Source organism: Nyctibius grandis, chromosome 5 (genome assembly GCF_013368605.1).
Source record: "Nyctibius grandis isolate bNycGra1 chromosome 5, bNycGra1.pri, whole genome shotgun sequence".
In the NCBI taxonomy this organism is placed as follows: Eukaryota; Metazoa; Chordata; class Aves; order Nyctibiiformes; family Nyctibiidae; genus Nyctibius; species Nyctibius grandis.
In genome coordinates this window covers 73,481,032-73,500,812 of record NC_090662.1, presented here as the reverse complement: position 1 = coordinate 73,500,812, position 19,781 = coordinate 73,481,032, and the positions used below count along the sequence as shown (strand labels likewise).

At 48.6% G+C, this 19,781-nt stretch overlaps 1 protein-coding gene across 1 annotated transcript in view; it reads right to left on the bottom strand.

The window, feature by feature from the left end:
• Positions 1-5,941: 5,941 nt before the first annotated feature.
• CECR2 (CECR2 histone acetyl-lysine reader) overlaps positions 5,942-19,781 on the bottom strand; it is a 98,829-nt gene continuing 84,989 nt past the window's right edge. Inside the window, 12 exon segments of the mRNA XM_068401870.1 lie at positions 5,942-6,211; positions 6,492-6,597; positions 7,446-8,634; positions 8,637-8,684; positions 8,687-8,851; positions 10,968-11,790; positions 11,912-12,040; positions 13,167-13,600; positions 16,239-16,365; positions 16,630-16,721; positions 16,824-16,861; positions 17,149-17,278. Coding sequence (XP_068257971.1) covers positions 6,206-6,211; positions 6,492-6,597; positions 7,446-8,634; positions 8,637-8,684; positions 8,687-8,851; positions 10,968-11,790; positions 11,912-12,040; positions 13,167-13,600; positions 16,239-16,365; positions 16,630-16,721; positions 16,824-16,861; positions 17,149-17,278 — 3,287 coding nt within the window. The 3' untranslated portion in view covers positions 5,942-6,205.

Below are 19,781 nucleotides of genomic sequence, written 5' to 3'. Positions count from 1 at the left end.
CACTTTTATTTAGAAGATATTCCACTTACTACACTTCTGCTAGCAAGCCACATGTTTCCAAATATAAAGGGCAAAGAGCAGAGGGACTTGCTAGAGCTGGTGACAATCCAAATTAATCCTCAGCCCTACTTAATCCTTCATCCCCTCTTCCACTGGTGGATGTAGCTCTTGCTCTCTCCTGGATGCACTGTCCACTTTGACATCCATATTTCAAGAAGAGGAAGACCTTTGCCAAAAGAAATCTAGGCCACTGCTGCAGATCAAGGAAAAAAAAACCCTCAGTCGATGCAAGGCCAGCAGTGTTAAAACTACAAAACACTCCATGATCTCTCAAATACTGCGTGTGAGCCGAGGCAGAAGAGTAATCAAAAAGGGTAGGACATCACACAGCTCGCTACACCTGCGCTTTGAAGGTCACTTGCATGTTACTATCTAGTTTTAACTACATACAACCCTGTCCTGAATTTCCTTGCCTAGGAGTGGACCGAGCCTTGCTCTTGTCATTCCAGGATCTCCCATTGGAGACAGCTGGAAATGGGTCCCTCCTAGCTCTTTTTCAGAGGGGGAAGTGGGCAGCGGAGAGTGAAAATCAGAATGCGTAGTTCATTATGTGCTGGTTAAAAGCGTTTTTCTTCCGCATGGGCGGCAGGGGTCCTGCCAAGACTGAATGTGCTTTACCCCCATCTGTATGTTAAACAGGTACAGATGGGGAAAGGCTGGAAGGTCAACGTTTGAGATGCTTTCTCAGTTACAATAAGCACACGCTTTTAAAGCCTGTCACATGGCCTGCAGCTGCAATGCTACTTTCATAGCCTGCTATCTCAATCTCAGCCTTACAGAAAGGATACGGCACTCACACACCTGCTCTTTGACCACCAGCTCTGTACTTAAAGCAAAACAGGAATTCTGCAAGAGCAAACTCCTCTACCACCAATGCACCAGAGCAAAAACTTTTTAAGGGGTTGGTCTGATTAAGCATAGGCCCAGTTGCACGGTTGCTCTGCCGTGAGAGGAACCAGGAGCAACCACACCATCACCAATTCCCGTGTTTGTCTTCTCCAAGCCACCCCTCAGGACAGAGCTTCCCCATGACTTGGTTCAGCACCTTCTCCACAATGCACATGGCAACGTTTCCTCAGAAAAGGAAAGCAGAACAAAGCCATCAAGAGCAAAGCAACAGCCCTCACTGAACACAGAGATGCACAGAAGACTGACAGAGATCAGTAGAGGGGGGGGGAAAAAAAAGAAGGCTGTTTTCTAATTACACTTTCATTTTAAACGGAGAAGTGTTTGAGTGAGAAGCTGCAGGAGAGCTGCCTCAGTCAGCAGAATGAAAGACAGCCTCTGTGACTAACTTTCAGATAAGACATCAAGAAGCTGATAGCTCTCCAAGACCCTGAGAAACCACACCTATAAAAATATACACAGGAGATTTGTTTCAGAAAGTCTGCATGGGAAAGGCATTTGGCAGAGGAGAAAGGATCAGAAGCTCTTCCAAGACAAGTGTCTCCATGTACTTTAAAGTCACAAATCAAACCAGTTGGGCCTTTAAGCTTCAAATTTACTTTCCTCTTTTGTCCTCCTCATTGCAGGCTGGTGCCTTGGATTGCTACTGAGTGGTTTGGTGGGTCGCACCATGGAATTTATAGACTGCAAACTTCTGCTGGGCACAGCTAAAAATCACTGTGAAGCCTCAGTGACTGGCCTTCTTAAAATATTTAAGTTGAATTGCCAAGGCCTGTAGTGCTTAAGATGCCTGAATCTTCCAGAGTCTCGTGGGAGGCAATTGAACATCTTGGAAACACCACACACCACTTGCAAAGGGTGAGGCGGTGGGGAGAGCAAGATGCTAAAAAGCCCAAGTAGTGTACAAAGCTCTTCTGTGAATACTGGAAACTTTTGGCATGCTCAAGCATGGTCAACATCATATTTTTTCTATGTATTATATAGTTTCGTTTAACATGAAATCTGTAATTACAGCAAAACACATCCTCTGTATGGGAAAAGTAATAGCTACAGGAAACTTTGAAAAGTCACTAGCTCAAGATGCTTGCTGAAGAAGGACCAACTGGTAATACACCATACTACAACAATGCTGGGGGATGAGAAAGAGGGCTTCCAACCAGAGTCTGGAATTTCTCTGTATTGTGTTAAAATATTATTTAAGATAGTGACACAAGTATGACACTCAAAATCCAGGATATTTTAAAATGCAGCTACATGTCTCCTGCCAACCCATGTCAAAAAGTACCACTCTGTACATGAAGAGCTGCTGTTTCACTCTCTTCTACACCCCTCCTTAAACCCATCTCTTCCGCAGAAAACAGCCCTGTACAGCATGCGTTGGGAAACCGTAAACTATAAAATTCACATTTTCTGCTTCTTCCTGTGCATTTCCACTGATGTTCCACCCCAGCAATCCGCTCCCAGCCCCGTGCCTTTTGAGGGGTGCCAATTTTCTGTGATTTGCTTAGATTGTACCTAGTGAGATAGAGCTCTCGTTTTTGGGGCATCCCTAGATGACATCATTAAAAGAAAAAAAACACCTCCAAACACTTATGAACAAAGCATTTGAAAGTCTGGAAACTCCAAGCTAAGATTCCACAAGCAGCTCGCTCTCTCTTAGCGTGCACTCAGGATAGCCCTATCCCTGTAGCCCAGCCATAGTTCCCCCAATGCTATTTTAGTACTTTTCTAATATAAACCATGTGTCCTCACAACAGCAGCTTATTAGTCACTTTAATAAGAATTACTGACTACATCAAAAGCCATTTACCTAGAAACCCTCCCAGGAGGAGTCAGCTTCACTACTCGTTTTTATCTACCATCTGCAAGTCAAACCCTTCTCCCAGATTTCCATTATGTCAGGTAAGGGATAATATGTTCACATCGCACACTCCATATAGGATCCTCAGGGTATCTATCACTGTCTAGCACTCCACTCCGCTCTCCACACAGACTACAAGCAATTCTTGCCTTTCTTATTTGTCTCCTGTTTTGATTTGGGCTCCTGGTACTCATCCAGATACCATGACCAGTAGAACCATGTTTTCAGTGCCAGTTCTAGCTGAAGGCCAAGAGTGCTTCAGCTTGGTTGTTTTTTTTTTTATAGCTTCTAAAAACCTCCTGTTCCACGAAGTTCACAATGAGCTGAATGAAAGGCACTTCAAATATTCAGGTTACTGTCTGTGATACAGAAGACACAGGCTGAAGTACAGCAGGGGTTGTTTGCAGAATCTACATTCACATTTCCAGAATTTTGAATACTTTGCTACAAGTTACATTTTACAGTTCCTCTATTTTTAAATGTGCTATTTCAATTTATTTTTATATCTACAATGAACTAAAGACTGCTTTACAAGGAGAAGCAACTGTGTTTTCATTTGTCCCAGGTTTATTGTCTTGAAGAGCAGCTATACTTGTACAGTTTTTCATAAATACCTACTGCTGTTTCAGTACCTCCATTCAGGGAAGGATCCAGACCTGCATTTCTGAGCAACTGGGGCACCTCTGAAAACCCACTGCCAGCTGGTGAGCCAGCAGCAGACCCTCAGATCTGGGACAAATTTGCATGACCCACAGCATAATGTTCTTGGCTAGGGAGAGCAGTTACCTGCTTCTCAGTCAAAGGACAACCTTCACCTGCTTCTCAGTCAAAGGACAACCTTCAGGATCATCTATTCCAGTTTATACCAGTCCACCAGCGACAATTGCTCCCTGACAGATGAACACAAATGAAAACAAAAAGGAAACACCAAAAAAATCTCCCTTTCATAATGTAATCGCATCTATAGATAGATATTATAAGTAATTCACATTATCATATTGAAGTCTTCCTTTGCAGAGGAGCCAGCTGTCCCATGCAAGTCACTGGACTAGGCAGACAGCAGCTATCTAGTTCACAGGCTAGCTGCAGCAGTGAGTAAGAAGAACTGCATTTATAAACATGCTTGTGGGAATAGCATGAAGAAGTTTAATTTCTGTTAGGCTTGGAAAATGCCTTGGCCCTACACAGCTCATTAGAGGCAAAAGTACTGTAGCAACTGAGCAGCGAGACTCATTGGTAAGAGGGCGCTAATGTGGCAGTCCTTCCTTGTTCTAACTATTTCAAGAAAGAATATTTCTCATCTTTTAGCCTTGTTGTGCTTCCAAAAGCTTAGGACAGAAGGAAAATGGCTCAGTCAGATGCTACCTGCCATTTGCTCAGCTTTGCCAGCTCATAGTAGATCTACACAGCAGGACAAAGGCAGTGCAGTCATGCATGCTAGTGCAATCCAGCTAAAGATACGGGTGATGGCACCATCCAAGAGCAAAGCAGCCAGAAAAATTTTCCAGAAACCTGGAGACAAAGACCTTTCCCTAGCTGGTACCACAGACTAAAGGGCATGCTGCTTTGTCCTCGTTTCTGCTGCCACTTGTGATTTTGCTAGCACAATTTGTCCAACACATTGGCACATCCTCCTTTTAACCATACAGCTGTCCCCCCAGTACAACCAGCAGCCTGCACTAGGGCTATGGTCCCAGCAGATCTTGCTGCCTGATCTTGTCATGTAGCAACTTCACCTTGTTTTACCCCAGCTCCCCAAAGAATAATCAGCTGTATTTCCTTGTTAGGTTTAAAACATGAATAAACATCTGCAGATGAGATTCCTACCGGACTCATTTGTCAAGCCTAAATTTGAACATCAGTGCCTGGCGAAGCACTGGCACGCAGGGCTTCCCCAGTGCAGTACTGCAACGAGTGAGGTTTAAAGCCCTCGCAGACTGCACGCAGCCTCCAAAGGAAGCTGCCACTAGCCCTGTAGGACTTGCTGTTACGTCTTCAATGATGACAAAGGTAAACCAAGTCAACTCGAGTATGCAACCTTCTCATCCCTCACCTCCTGATCCGTATCACCTTAACGCTTGATTTTGAATCAGTGCTTTCTGATTCACCTGCAACTTGCAAATGCCAAATCCAGCTCCATAGGCCAACAAACGGCTCACACTGCAGCAAACCAACCGCTCTCTCAAAGCGGCCTCATGCTTCTCTTTCACAGGCAACCAAGAGTGGTCAGGAACCCTGGGGTACTTTATGCTTCTCTGCTGCTAAGAAGTGAATACAGCCAAGGGACAGAGAAAGAAGGGTGGGCACTCGGTTCCTGTCCTTGGGCAGCAGAGCAGTACAGATTTGCACAAAATTTACTTTACTGGATAGGTGCTACCACCCCAGCTGTACCGGTTCCACGGAAAAAAGTCTAAGATGACCAGTTATGCCATTTTCTGTTTTCTAGAGCATACATTTCTCCTATCAGAAAGGCAGGGAAAAGGGTACTATACTAGCAGAAGGGACAATGCCACGAGTGTCCTGTCCTGTTTTCAATTCCTGGTCCTGGTTTCCTTGTTCCTCCATGATGACAGGAGCTGGAAGTGCACTCAGGCCCTGGATCCAGAGGGGCGGAGGTGGGGGTGAGGAGGGAAGGAGGAAGAAGACAAGAGAAAGAGTAGGACACACTATGCTCCTGAGCAATTCCTGCTATTCGGTCAACCAACCGTTGGGTTGTGCCTCAGTTGTAGAGGACAGGAAGGAGGACAGCAAGTCATCCATCACACGTTCCCTCACCTTGCCGCGCTCCCCTCAAACCTTCACCCTTATCCTGAAATATTTCGGTGTGATATGATTGTAAACAGTTAAAGATTCCTCCAGTGCTAAGCCCACTACAAGCTGGGCCTACCCCCTCCCTCATTATGTACAATACATTCACCAACAACAGAAATTTATTTAAAAAGGCAACAGGTTAAATTCTGTAAACTGGTTCCAGCTCCAAAACACACACGTTAATACTACAAGTAAAATTCCATCATCATCCTCTTCCACCCTGAAAAATATACCTGAGTTTAGCAGTCAATGAAAGTTTCAGCTCCCACCCCCACCCTCCCCAACCAAAAAAAAACCCTCAAACCCTGAATGAGACGCAGTCTCCGGTCACGGAAAGCCACTAGTCTGCAATGCTCGCCCTGTGGTGGCAAGCCAGCTGCTCGGCTGGCTGGGGCCCAGCACCACTCCAGGTTTCCAACACAAAAGCCATCACGGCACCATGTTCCACAGACCCAGGAAGCTACGTGCTGCTCGGGCGAGGGGAGGGTGGGAGGAAGGCCTGCCCCTCCTCCCCTGTGTCCAAATCACATGTGGCTTTCATCTTTGTGAGGTCCTTCCTTCCTCGGACTAGCTCTGGAAAAGGAAGAACAAGAGTTGGAGGCTTTAACTGGTAGCTTTAGAAAGGAATAACCTCATGATTGCATGCAACTAGTTCAAAGCTAGCACTATCGGTCTTCCTAGGTTATGTTTTAGTCAGCCAAGACTATAGAGACATCCTCAACTCCTCTGCAGAGCAGCAGTTCACTTCCCAGCTTCTTCCAGTACTTCCCACTCTCATCACCCACTTCACTCCTTTAACCAGTGGGAAGAGAAAGACTCGCATTTCAACTCTGCTCTCTCTAGCAGCCCTTACTTGATCCAGAGGCAATGCTGATGGTTTCTGTGACGTCAGATCTTCCCGGGACATGGTTGCTGTAGGCATCTTCGGGAAGGGAACTTGAGCCTGATGCATTTGCATTCTGGAGCCAGGTTGAATGAAGAGAGTTTTAGCACATGAACATCAAGAGCAAACCCCCTCTACTTGGTTGAAAGCATACATACAACATTCGTATACAAGCATGCATCTCGTGTATTCTTCCTTCTGGCTTCCCCCCAAAACACAATCTTTAATCTATGTCACTCCTCCAACGGCTTAGTTGTAAGCCAAGCTCCCTGAATACTAGAAAAAGGACTGTCACACTGGGACTATGACAAAACAGTAACAGTCGAAGCACATTTATAAAATCTGAACAGGGAATTTTTGGAGTAGCAGAATTTTCCACTTGGGAATAAAATGTGATATGCACAGTCTCAGAGAGAAGTAATTTTCTGTGAGGGAAATCTGAGACAGAGAGGAAGGGCAAAGCAAGAGGAAGGGAAAAAGGGGGCGACATTAAAATAAAGGAGTTCATAACAAGAGGCTAACTTCCACTTTAGTGAGCTACTCTGCCCCACTATGAGAAAGATGCAATAAAATTCTTGCAAAGAAAATGGCAAGAGCCCATTTGATTCAGAGGTGCACAACCCTGGATGACACGTTAACAAAACACTGTCAGATAAAACAAAGTACTGGTGTAGGGATGGATGGGACAGGCTAACAGGTCTCCATGATAGCAATTGCTACTTGTTTTAAGGAGCTGCAACGAGACTCTCTTCAGCTCAAGACACTTCTTACTCCAAGGGTCTAAGAGTCACCCGTTAGCCTCCCAACAGCGCTCGCCATCTCCTCTGACTTCAAGCCATGGCCTTTCAAGGATATCCAACACTTATCATCACCCAGGCATCACCCCCCTCCCACCTTGCCTTCTTGCAGGAAACACAATCTTACCCCGAGGGTCTATACAAGTCCTGGGGTGGCCCCCCCATGCCACCTCCACTGCCTCTCTGCTCCATCAGCAAGGCCTGAAAGTGACCTACGTTCTCCTCCCGGCAGCGGTACAGGGGTCCCTCCTGAGAGAGGCCGTTGGCCTGGCCAGAGGCCGGGTGATGAGACAGGTGAGCATTCATGGGCGATCCATACGTCCTGGGCTGGAAATGACTGGCGGGATGCCGGGATGCATAAGGAGAGCCAGTCTGTAGCATCACCCCATGGGGAGGGAAAGCTGATGGGCTGAAGCCCATACCTGAAGCCAGGTGCGGTGGGGGGGCTCCGTAGAGGAACTCCCCCGCTGCCACTGAGCTTTGCCTCTTTGTGGCCGCATTGTGGTTGTCCAAATCAAGGAACTCTTTGGGACTCTCCGGCCTCTCCTGGGACTCCTCGGACTTCTCGTCTTCAGGCCCCAGCTCCTGCCCGTCACTCGGAGAAACCTCTTTGGCACTCGCTACGTCCATGCGGTTGGGAGAAGCCAGGGCAGCGCTCAGTGCCTCGCAGCCCTGCAAGCCGCTGGCAGACCCCCGCTCCGGGAAAGGGGGTCTGGCCAGGGGCGGGTGGGCGGTGGGGTGCCCACTAGGGCTGGCCTGGGGCTGGAGAGGCCTCTGCCAGTCCGAGTAGCCCTGTGGACAGGCGTAGTAGGGCGGTCGCTGGTAGTGGTGGTAGGAGGGCTGAGGCTGTGGCTGGTAGGGGTAGGGCATGCCCTGCGGGGGCCGATACCGGGGGAAAACGCCGGGATGGGCGCTGCTCGGCTGGAAGCCCCGCGGGGAAAAAGGCTGGGGGTGAGAGGGGGGAGGAGGCGGCTTCCCCCCCATCATGGGGCCAAACCCCTGCAAGCCTGGGTTGATGTGGTACCGCCCGGCCGAATTTGGATATTCCAGACCGGGCATGTAGAGAGGGTGGAACTGGTTGGGGGCAGCCCCCACAGAGACGGTGTCCATGCCAGGGAGGCCAGTGCCCTGCCCCATGCAAGGCACGGCCACTTCAGGCAGAGCCTTCCCCCTGCCGCAGAGGGGCTTCTCCAGCAGGTTGGCAGCTAGCCCCTTCCCCTCGGCACTGGCCGCTGGCCCCTCGCCCGCCGCCCCATTCTCAGGCAGGGGATGCCCTCTCTCAGAGGTGGGCACCAGGTCCCTCACGCAGCTGGGCTGCCAGTGTAGCCGCTCTCCATCGGCCATGCGCCCTTGCCCTGCCCTGCCTCAGGTCGCCCTTCACACCCGAGCCATCCCCCTCCCCGTCTGGGGGCATGGCACGCCTGGTGCACTCCATGGGCAGCGGGGGCTTGGGATGAGGTAGGATTTTGGCGTAGGCCCCGTCGGGAATGCCGATGCACTGAGCCTTCTCGTCCATGCCTGCTGGAGGCTCCACTGGAAAGAGAGGGGGAAACAGTCACATGTCGGTCTAATTTCGGAAATTGGCCCTCCCTGCCCAACACATACACACGCCTACTCATGCTCACCCAAGCACACATGCCGAAGACTAATACCTGCCAGCTTAACCAGGTCTACCAAAGTAGCCTCTCAGCATCCTCTTTTGGTGCTGACCCAAAGTTGCTGGGCAGCTCTGTCCAACAAGTCCCTAACATCTAGATGGAGAAAGCACCCTGCTTTCTGAACTGAGCAAATGGAAGAGAAAAAGGAGTGACTTTCTAAAGCCATGAAGGTCCTTCCATCAAAGACTTAAAGTACATACTCCAAAGCCTAAAATATCCTGTCCTCTACTCAAATCTCACTACAGGACTGTTGGAGGATGGCACCAGGACAACTACTCTTCTGTGGGACTGCAGCCTCCCTCCCACACCCATCACACCATCTTCCCCTCAGAGATCTTTAGCAATTCTGAAGCGCATTTTTGCAAAGTTGGGTGATCTTTAGCAGCTGCTTCTTTTAAAAGAGCTCTTTTTAAAACTACTCAAGGGGTTGCATCTGTCTTGTAAAGATGGCATATGTGGACTGAACCCTCAAAATACAGGCACACTGTAGTTTGCAAGCCACCAGTAAGTCACACTTCCACCAGAGTAACATCGCACATGTGGGTTTGGTCTGACACGAGGGTGTGCAGAGGCTGCCGAATGGAGAGGCAGAGCTGGGAAATACCGCAGTGGGGTCCACATAACAGCAAGATAAGAGGCTGGGGTAACGGCAGCTTGATTTCAGGCTGCGTTGCCCCTTCTGGTCCACAAACCCCACTTGCCCACAGCTTGGGCAGAAGCGCTACCACACACCGAGACGCTGCGGAGCTGATCGCAGCCATATTTTAACCAACTGTGATTTGGAGATGCGGCTACTTTGCCCTGCAATCACTCAACGCCCTCCCCTGGTCTCTGTTCTATATCCAGCACAGTTAAATGATATTTTTAAGCATGCCACACAAGGAAAGAGTTTCCTCTTAGTGCAAGGCACACGAGGGATCGATAAAAGATGCAAGGGTTTTGATCTCGAGTTTACCAGCTAGAATTAATGAAAAAAAAATTTTTTTTTGATCTCTGAGGTTTTTTGATCTCTACTTTAGGTTTGTTTTATTTTTAAGGGTTTTTTTTTTTATCTCTAGTTTACCAGCTAGAATGAATGCAATTCAACTAGAAAGAAACTTGTGATGGCACACAAAACATGTGCAATCCCACCTGAACTGACACGCTGCTCACAGGCTTTCAGGCAGTCCTGTCGTTTGAAGGTTTTGCGATGTTGAGGGCTCACAAGGCACAAGCGCATTTCAGAGGAGAAGCTGTACTGACATATACTCAAAGGAGTACATCTAAACCATTTATTCATATAATGCGTTCTTTCCTTACCTAACTCTCTGCAGATCCAATTTTTATATTAACTCCAAGTGAGCTCTAGAAGCATCACAGCCTATGCTTTGCATTTGCACCCCATGGCAAACTGATAGCTTGCAGGTACAGCTGGGACAGAGGGGACCCCTGGCAGGCTACAGTGAAACAATCTTAGAAAAACCTAAGCGATGGCTGAAGCAGAAAATACATTCCAATTTAGATTTAAAAAATAAAAAGACATGCGTAAAAAATGTGCGTCCCACAACTACTTAATCAAGAATTTAATTATTTTCTAGAAAAACCCCTGCTTTTCTTGCTGAGCCTCAGCCACTGTTTAAAATCGGTAAGCCTGAAAGTTAGGACGTATTTCCCACTTCTCTAGTGGCACAAATCCAAATGAAGCCACATTTGCAGACACAGGTTTTGTGCATCTGCATGACAGTTAAAGTTTGTGACCCTACAAGTTTGAAGCCCAAGAGCAAAAAAGCTGGCCTAGGGGCGCTCCCTCGCCCTCCTTGCAAGTGCACACCTGCAGGCAGAGGGTCTGCCCCGGCATGGGAAATGGTGGCACAGTGCAGCAGGCGGGAGGGATGCCTGGCAGCGGCAAAGGGGAGGAGGGCAGGGGAATGCAGGTAACAGATGCAGGCAGCGAAGGTCAAACGCTGCAGGCAGGGGCTGCTGCATTGGCAGGCGGGCACTCGAGGTGTTACCTTGGTTGCTCTCTGGCTCCATGGTCTGACCGGTCGGATCTTGCGAGCTCCCGTTCCCCACGACAGGTTTCAGGGGCTGCACGCCGGCAACAGAGGCAGCATGAGCCAGCTGGGGAAAGGGTCCGGGGAGGTGAGGGGGGGGTGGCTGGCGAGGGTGGTAAGGCACACCCGGCGGGCACACGCGGGAGGACAGCTGCTGCATGGCGATCATCTCCGGGCTGTCCATCATGGAGTCCCCGCCCTGGCACCCTCTTTGAACCTGAGGTGGTCCCCCAAACAGAGTGGCCGGCGGCTGCAGCATCCTCTGGCCGGTGGCTTTCCCGGGCTGTCTGATATACCCTGAGGGAGGCACCCCGTGAGGTAGGAAATTTGATTGCTCGGTCCACTGGCTGGGAGGCAGCGGTGGCCTCATGGCCCGGGGGTCCATCATATGACCCAGGGTGCGGGGCTGGAGTGAGGGCCCCGGCCCCATGGGCACCTTCTCCTCTGGCCCCACGGGGCCCTGGCTGGTGGGCCCGTGGCTGCCGTTCCACAGGGCTGGGTGTGCCCGATTCAGGTACTTGTAGGGCCGGTACATGTGCCCCGGGGGGACCTCTGAGCCCTCCGGCGGCCTCATGGGGGGCCCGTTGTGCCTCGGGGGGAGGAATCCCTGCTGGAACTGGGCCGGCGGGTAGACAGCATCAGGTGGGGGGCCGCTCATGTGCCCCATCTGCAGGGTGCCTGGCCGGGGGCCGAGGCCGGTGACATGGGTCGGTCCTGCACACGTCTGCTTCTCTGGGGCGGCCAGCCTGTGCCCGCGGTGCTCGCTCAGTCCCATGGCCGGCTGGAGAGGAGGGGGAGAGAGAGAGAGACAGGGTGGGTCTCGGTGAGAACCATCGCACCGAGGAGCGGAGGGGACCTGCGGGTCCCGGGGTGCTGGATCCCTTGGCTTCAGCGTTTCTTACCTGCATGGCAAAGTGCTGGTGCTGCTGTCCCGGGTCTCCGGGATGGGGCTCAGGCACTCGCGGCGAGCCGTACAGTTTCATGGGATCTGATCCGCGCAGGGCACCAAATGTTCCCGGCACAGCTGGTCTCTGGGGAACAGGGAAGGGTGCGGGAGGGAGAAATAAAACTGTTTGTGAAGCGCAGAAAAGCAGCGGAGCTGCTGCAGGTGAGGGGAAGCCAAGGCTGGAGGAACCACACAGATGAGCAGATGGGTTTTTTGGAGATACCGTGAAAAACCTGTAGTCTCTTTCCTAGGAGGTGACACAGCTCCCCTGCCAAAGCCACTCTCTCACACCCCAGCCACGCGTCCCCGTGCTCAAGGTTGCAATACACTCACTTGCTACCCAGCTACTTGGGAGCAAGCAAGAAGACTGGAGGGGCAGTGGTTTGCTCCAAGAAGGGGAGTGGACCACAAGAGTACGCAAGTAGGACAACGGGGGAACGTGCTAGATTTCCTTCAAAATACTTGTTGCTTCCAGCTCTTCTACTGCCTCCCACTATCTGCTTCACAAGGATCACTCTAAAGACTTTGTTTGATCTCTAGCTAAAAGGGTGAGGGGCAGCCTGGATCACAGAGGAGCAGCTGATACACCACACCACAAGACATCGCTGGTTAAAATGATACGGCAGTGAAGGATGGGTGAGGAACAGCCCAGAGGGGAGGCAGAACAGGTGGCATTCAGAGAAGAAATGTTGGGCTAGAGGGAGGTCACTGCTGCAGCCCAGGGTGGCCTTGTGTTTGATTTCATTTACTGCTTTTATATATACTCAAGGCATGAAATGCAGTAGTACACAGATGGCACAAAGTTACCAGGCATCTGTAAACAATTGAGACAAAAGAAGACCGGCTTGATCAATCTTATAGCTGGAGGTTAAGAGAGGAAATGTGACCGCTTTCCATGCACAACGGGGTAACTCTCCAAGGAGAGAAGAGAACTGGGGGAGCCAGGGCTGGTGCGAGCCCACACGAGGACATGCCGGTCATGGGAAACGGTAGGAGACTGTTCCCAGCTAGTCTGGCAAAGACTGAAACTGTACCAGTTTAAATCTAAGGGCTGAAAATTTTCAGTTGTAGAAACCATAGCCCTGACCCTGAATGTCTGGAAAAAGGTTTCTTGCCATGCATTAGGGATTTCACAGTAGAGAGCTTGTTCCCCTTTACCTCCCTCCCTCCGCAGGCATGATGGATGAAGAACAGCAGAAACTGCTCCTTACCATCTGGCCAGGATGTGGCACAGCACTAGGCATGTCGCCGTACTGCAGAGAGTGAGGGAAACCTCGCCCGTTGGAAGGGCCCACTTCTCGAGGAGGCTGCATTGAGTTGCCACTTGGATCCTCTGCAGAAGACGAGGAGAAGGAGGAGGAAGAGGAAGAGGAGGAAGAAGCAGGAGCCCTGGAAGTAGCTCGATATGGTGGAGGTTTTCCTCCATTTTCCAAGCGTTGCTGCCTCTTGCCTGGTCCATCTGGGTCTCGTGACCGAGTCCAAACACTGCCTGTGCTGGAGCGGCCAGTCCGCCGGCTCCTCTTCTCTCGTCTCCCATCTTCTCTGATCCAAAACTCCTCATCTGTGTCTCCATCTTCCCCAGGGAAGTGCTTCATCATTGCTCGGTGGAAACACCTCTCTAAGTTGTAAGCCATCTTGGTATATTCTGCAGTCAAAAAAACCCAACAACATCAGGGACAGAGCCTTATAGGGAAAAACAATTAAGCAACATCAGACTTTCCCTATCAGATAAATCATCTCCCCTCTACAAAGTTTCTTTGAGGAAGATTTTTATTTCTAACTAGTCGACTTTAGTTTACATTCCTAAACTCGATAAGCAACACAGCATCAGATTTGTTCAGTAACCCCACCAGAGGACAGGCACATAGGCATAACAAAGTACCATTAGCGGCACAGCCTGTAGCGTCAGCGTTAACTCAGTGTTCCAGCATAGTGCCAAGAATTACATTATGAGAAGCACCACCACTGCTCAGAGAGATGCGTGACCTGCACAGTTAGCCAGCAGAGTGCTGAGAGAAGAAATGTGAACTTCCAGCAATGCTATTTGATTACATTCAGAGGCTTTTCTTGGACTCGTTCAAATCTCTGCTGTATGCTACAAGACAGAGGAAAATCAGCAAACATATTTATCCACGTACAGTTTCTAAAGCACTTGCTGACCCTGACATGAAAGCTATTGCCAACACCAGTGTCCCCATTGTGTCATTTCCACAGGACAGTTCTGCTCAGAGGGGCTCCTACTTTTCATTGGAGTGGAGAGGAAGGAAAAGACACGTGAGAGGTGTTAGTGACAAGGGCTTGAAGCAAATGACTTTCCAGTTGTTTCCACTAAACTAACCCTAAGTTCCTCGGGAAACAGAGCTCTCCCAGTGGCAGTGCAGGAATGCTTTTACTTGGGGCCCACAGTGACAAGCTGGGTAGCTCTAACTATTTTCCCTTTCAAGGAAGTGCTGGTGAGACACATTCTGCAGTGATGACCCACCATATGGGAACTGATTTCTTACCTAAGCAGCATGTAGAATTTTAATGGGCATGGCAATTAAACCCAGGGTTTCCCATTTGCAGACTTGTGTTGTTCATTCAATAGTCAAGGAACCTAAAAACTACATTTTCCACTCAAAGGACTACAAGCCTGGTTCATTCCTTACTTTTCTGTGGTACTCAACAAACACTGGGAGCTAATCAAACTCCAATGCTTTTCAAAGTCTGTGTTAGATATGATGAGAAAAAGAGGCACCCAGACACACGCAAGCACACAAAGGAATGAGCTGAGAAAGAAACAGACTTTCTTCTCTTTGTGTGCTCTGATGACAAGATGACCCACTTACTGGATGAGCAAAAGGCTGTGGATGTTGTCTACCTAGACTTTAGTAAAGCCTTTGACACCATTTCCCAGAGCATTCTCCTGGAGAAACTGACTGCTCATGGCTTGGATGGGCATACACTTCGCTGGCTAAAAAACTGGCTGGATGGCCGAGCCCAAAGAGTTGTGGTGAATGGAGTTAAATCCTGTTGGTGGCTGGTCACAAGTGGAGTTCCCCAAGGCTCAGTGTTGGGGCCAGTTCTGTTTAATATCTTTATCAATGATCTGGAAGAGGGGATCGAGTGCACCCTCAGTAAATTTGCAGATGACACAAAGTTGGGCGGGAGTGTTGATCTGCTGGAGGGTAGGAAGGCTCTGCAGAGGGATCTGGACAGGCTGGATTGATGGGCTGAGGCCAATTGTATGAAGTTCAACAAGGCCAAGTGTTGGGGGAACAAGCACCCCATGCAATGCTACAGGCTTGGGGAAGAGTGGCTGGAAAGCTGCCTGGCAAAAAAGGACTTGGGGGTGTTGATCAATGGCTAACTGAATATGAGCCAGCAGTGTGCCCAGGTGGCCAAGAAGGCCAACAGCATCCTGTCTTGTATTCGAAATAGTGTGGCCAGCAGGACACAGTGAAGTCCCTATGGACCCTATGGACCACTTGTCCATAGGGTAGTGATCATCCCCCTGTACTCGGCACTGGTGAGGCTGCACCTCGAATACTGTGTTCAGTTTTGGGCCCCTTGCTACAAGACAGACATTGAAGTGTTGGAGCGAGTCCAAAGAAGGGCAACGAAGCTGGTGAAGGGTCTAGAGCACAAGTCTTATGAGGAGTGTCTGAGGGAATTGGGGTTGTTTAGTCTGGAGAAAAGTAGGGGAGACCTGATCGCTCTCTACAACTACCTGAAAGGAGGTTGTAGCAAGGCAGGTGTTGGTCTCTTCTTCCAAGTAACAAATGATAGGACGAGAGGAAATGGCCTCAAGTTGTGCCAGGGGAGGTTTAAGTTGGATATTAGGAAAAATTTCTTCACCGAAAGGGTTGTCAAACATTGAAACAGTCTGCCCAGGGAAGTGGTGGAGTCACCATTCCTGAAGGTATTTAAAAGCCATGTAGATGTGGTGCTTAGGGACATAGTTTAGTGATGCTTGGCAGTGCTGGGTTAATGGTTGGACTTGATGATCTTAAAGGTCCTTTCCAACCAAACGATTTTATGATTCTACAATTCGCCTTCACCATCTACCAACACAGGAGTCCCTTAGTATACCATACCCCAATTCAGCATGACCAAATTGTGCTAAAATCATTGCTAAAACCCTAGGCCTTGTTACTCAGGAGCTCCTACTCTTTCATCCGGCCTCCCCAAAAATACGCTGAAAGAGAATAAGCACAAATCAAGTACTGGCAAGTAGGAAGAGATTGCTGCTTGCTTTAACTGAGCACTGCAAATAGACGAACTGAGCATCTTACTGCTCTTACCACTGCCTTCACCATTGTACTTAAGACAGTTCCTGAACATGGTCTTCATATCGCCCACGAATTCTTCCTTGGTGCAGTACTGACCTCCATTCAACTTCTTCTCCATGCTAGAGATGTCCATGGGGGCCTGAAACACAACAAAACCTCCTTTCAATTACAGCAAGCATAGTGGGGCTTACAAAGTTGCACAGCTAGCTTCCTCACAGAGAGGGGGTGGGGAATGGAGGCTGCTCTCCTGAGAGGCAGCCTCTCGTCTTTAGTTTCCTTGACTTGTAAGGCTAGAAGGGACTACTGGAGTCATGCAGTTTGACTGCGAGGGTACCACAGCCCACAAAACTTCAAAACACTTCAAAAAAAACTGCAATCAAGACAGCTGGACCATTTTCCATACCTTAATGATCTGGTAGTAGTTGGGAGCATACGATTCATCAACGGGCTCCAAGAAGGGCCAAGAGTCCTTGTGAGCCTTTACCACATCTAGAACTATCAGTAGCAAAAGAAAGGTGAATGGTTACACAAACACGCCCAAGGGAGTATTTCATTTTGAGCAAGTCGTGCAAAGGGGAAAGCTGGGGCAGGACTAACCTTTGTACATGGCTGTGAACTCATCGTCCAGTTCAAAGCTGTAACGGGAAGCGTAACAGTGAATATGCAGACCAAGGACATACAAGACATGCTCTCGTGCTTCATCTTCCCTTCCACTCCACACACAGTGCCATAATGCTGACAAATAGGCTTCATCACAAACACTCCTCTAGTGCGGACCAAATCCAGGTGTTTCTCAGCTTACTCCTCACTATTCTCCAACCTCACTTCTCCCTCCTCATTCCTGTGAATGATCACACTCTTCTCCTTCCCGTACTCACTACTTCAGTGCACTCACGTGCTGCATGCCCAGCTGCATACTCACAGATCCTTGGTCCTTCGCTCTTCCCTGGAAGGGGAACTGGGATCCAAGTGGGAAAGCTCGGGGGGTAGCTCCTTCCCTTGTGCCAGCAGCCAGGCCCGCTCTTCACGGAGCTTCCTCCTCCTGGCCCGTTCTGTAGTGGGAGGGGTGAGAGGTGAAAAACCATTTAGCACTCCTTGTCAACAACATCTTGCAGGGAAAACGAAGGCAGCTCCTGCAGCTCTCAAGAACTCCAGTGAAACATTCTTGCTCTTTCAGCAAAAGCAGCAACAGCACAGGAGCAGAGGAGGTGAGAATACAATGCACCATCAACACACTTCTTCATCTTCCCTCGACTTTACAATCATTGATTTTGAAGAATTACTGTGATACAGATGTTCCCCTAGGCAGCTTCCAGACAAATTCCTGACCATGGTGTGGTAAAAAGAGAGATGTTCGATACAGATCTAGGCGTAGATCAGCGCTATGGAAAGAGCTGGCTTATTAAGTTACCATACTTCAGATGCTTCATCTCAACCAGGTGAACTCAAGGCAGCTGGTTTTGCACTGAAGTGGATGAAGAGCAGTGCCAAGGGAAGGGTGAAGTTCTACCAGCTGAGTGGCAATGAGTAGCTGGGGTCGTTAATATTCTCCACCACCATGGCTAGCTTTGAGAAGATTTCTCAGGTAGGCCTTCATGGCCAGCAGCCAGAGCAAGCATGCTGCCACACAGGAGGGCCACTGGGACAACTTTGGTTTAAGAGGTGAGAGACAGGAAGAAGCAATGCTAGTAATATAACCTGTGGTTTGCAACGAAGACAGCTGGCTAACAGATTGCTTCATAATAGAAAGTTTATGGGCTCTTATGAACCTCATTTCCTTTTTCTTATAGGAAATCTGAATTCACTTGACTTGCTAAACACCTGTGGTTGTACCAGCTTTCTGTAGGAGCAGAATTCTGTGAAAATAATGTTCAAGGAGAGATGTCATAGGAGTAAGACCCCAGAAAACAGGCCATATTGGGGAACACACAGAGTGAAAGAAAGATAGGGGAGACTTGGCTAATACCCTCTAGCAGAGGCTCCATCTTTGGAAAATGCCAAAGACTCAAGAAGCACCAGCTCTGGTGGAAGAGTATTAATTTACTGTCTTACTCTGTCAGTCAATAACAAACTTGGTCTGGGGGTTGAGGGCACAAAAAAACTAGAAATAGCTAAAAGGTGGGTATTTCCAGGGAGCTGCATGGCCAGATCTGTCGAAGACTGGTAAATGAAAATCCAAATTTCCTCTTAGAAGACTCTGGGTAGCACTGAAGTTGGGAGGACAGGACTTGCATCTAACATGTCCTACAGAATCTAACAGCATCTATTACAACATTTAATGATGAGAAGTCCAACATCAAACGGCAGTTAACAGACATTACCTGAGTCTGTCCAAGCACAGTTCAGTACTTCATGCTTCTTTTGTAAAATTAGCACCACTTAGATGACATTGTAATGGATGCCTAAGTGAGAAAGCTGAGAAAAAGGGGAAGCGATCATTTGGGCAGCAAAAGGAAAATCTCATGACAACAACAGCCAAGAGGTAAGGTGATGTAGATTTTAGAAATCCATCAAGGCCTGCCAAGGATCTGACCTGGTAAACTGACAGGAAAAAGGGAGCACTACCCTGGTACCAGACTGGAGCTCAGTCAGGATTAATGGCTGGTCCCTCTACCACAGCAAGTGATTAACATAGCATGTTAAAGATCACTGGCAGAGCTCGTTGCCATGCTGTTGGACTGAGTTGAGTCCTACCAGCAGCTTTCAAAATCTAACCAATGCCCTAAAAAAGTACTTCAAAAAGCTCGAAAGCCATATGTGCGAGAGAGAATGTTGGAGCAGCATCTGGGAAGAGAACTGGGAAACTCTAACCTGCTGTTGTGGTAGAAATCTAGAAAGCTGCTTTAACTCATAAATTCAGGAAAGTACAGATGGGCCCAGCTGGAGACTTGCTACCTGGGGCGTGCGTTGGAGTGGAGGGAAGTGAAATCCCAGACTGGAAACAGGAACATGAGCTAAAACCAGGCATACAGTCCAAAATAGAGAAGCAGGTGGGGTGCTGATGAAGTTCATCAGAGAGCAGATATTTCACCCTGTGTTTCACATCACCCCTCTACAGAAGACCTTACAAAATTAATGTTAAATCCCAAACAGACTGCAAGATACAAGGAAATCCTTGTTACCCTAATATCTCTGTCGACGGATGTCCTGTTGTAACAAGTCTTGAACCAAGCAAAACAAAAAATTTCATTTTCAAATAACTTTTTGTCCATCACATGAACTGTCATGAAAGTAAATGCTAATGACAGTTGTGCTTGGCAATAAGGAAAGATAGTTAAGAAGCCAAAATTTTACCTGAATAGCTGCCATTTCTAGGGATGAAAAATACTGCAGGGATTTAACAGAACAAGTCAGCCATTTAAATAACTTTTCCAAACAGCTTTTGCATCAGCTTAAAAGAAGACTTCTCCTGACTTAGCCTAAACTGACTAGAGACAAGTTTAAACTAAATTGAAAGAAACTGCACAAGCGAAAATAAAAGCATCTCTGCCAAGAAAAGCATGAATGGATAAACTGGCCTAAAACAGTTTACTGCTTAATCCTATGCCAGTTTCT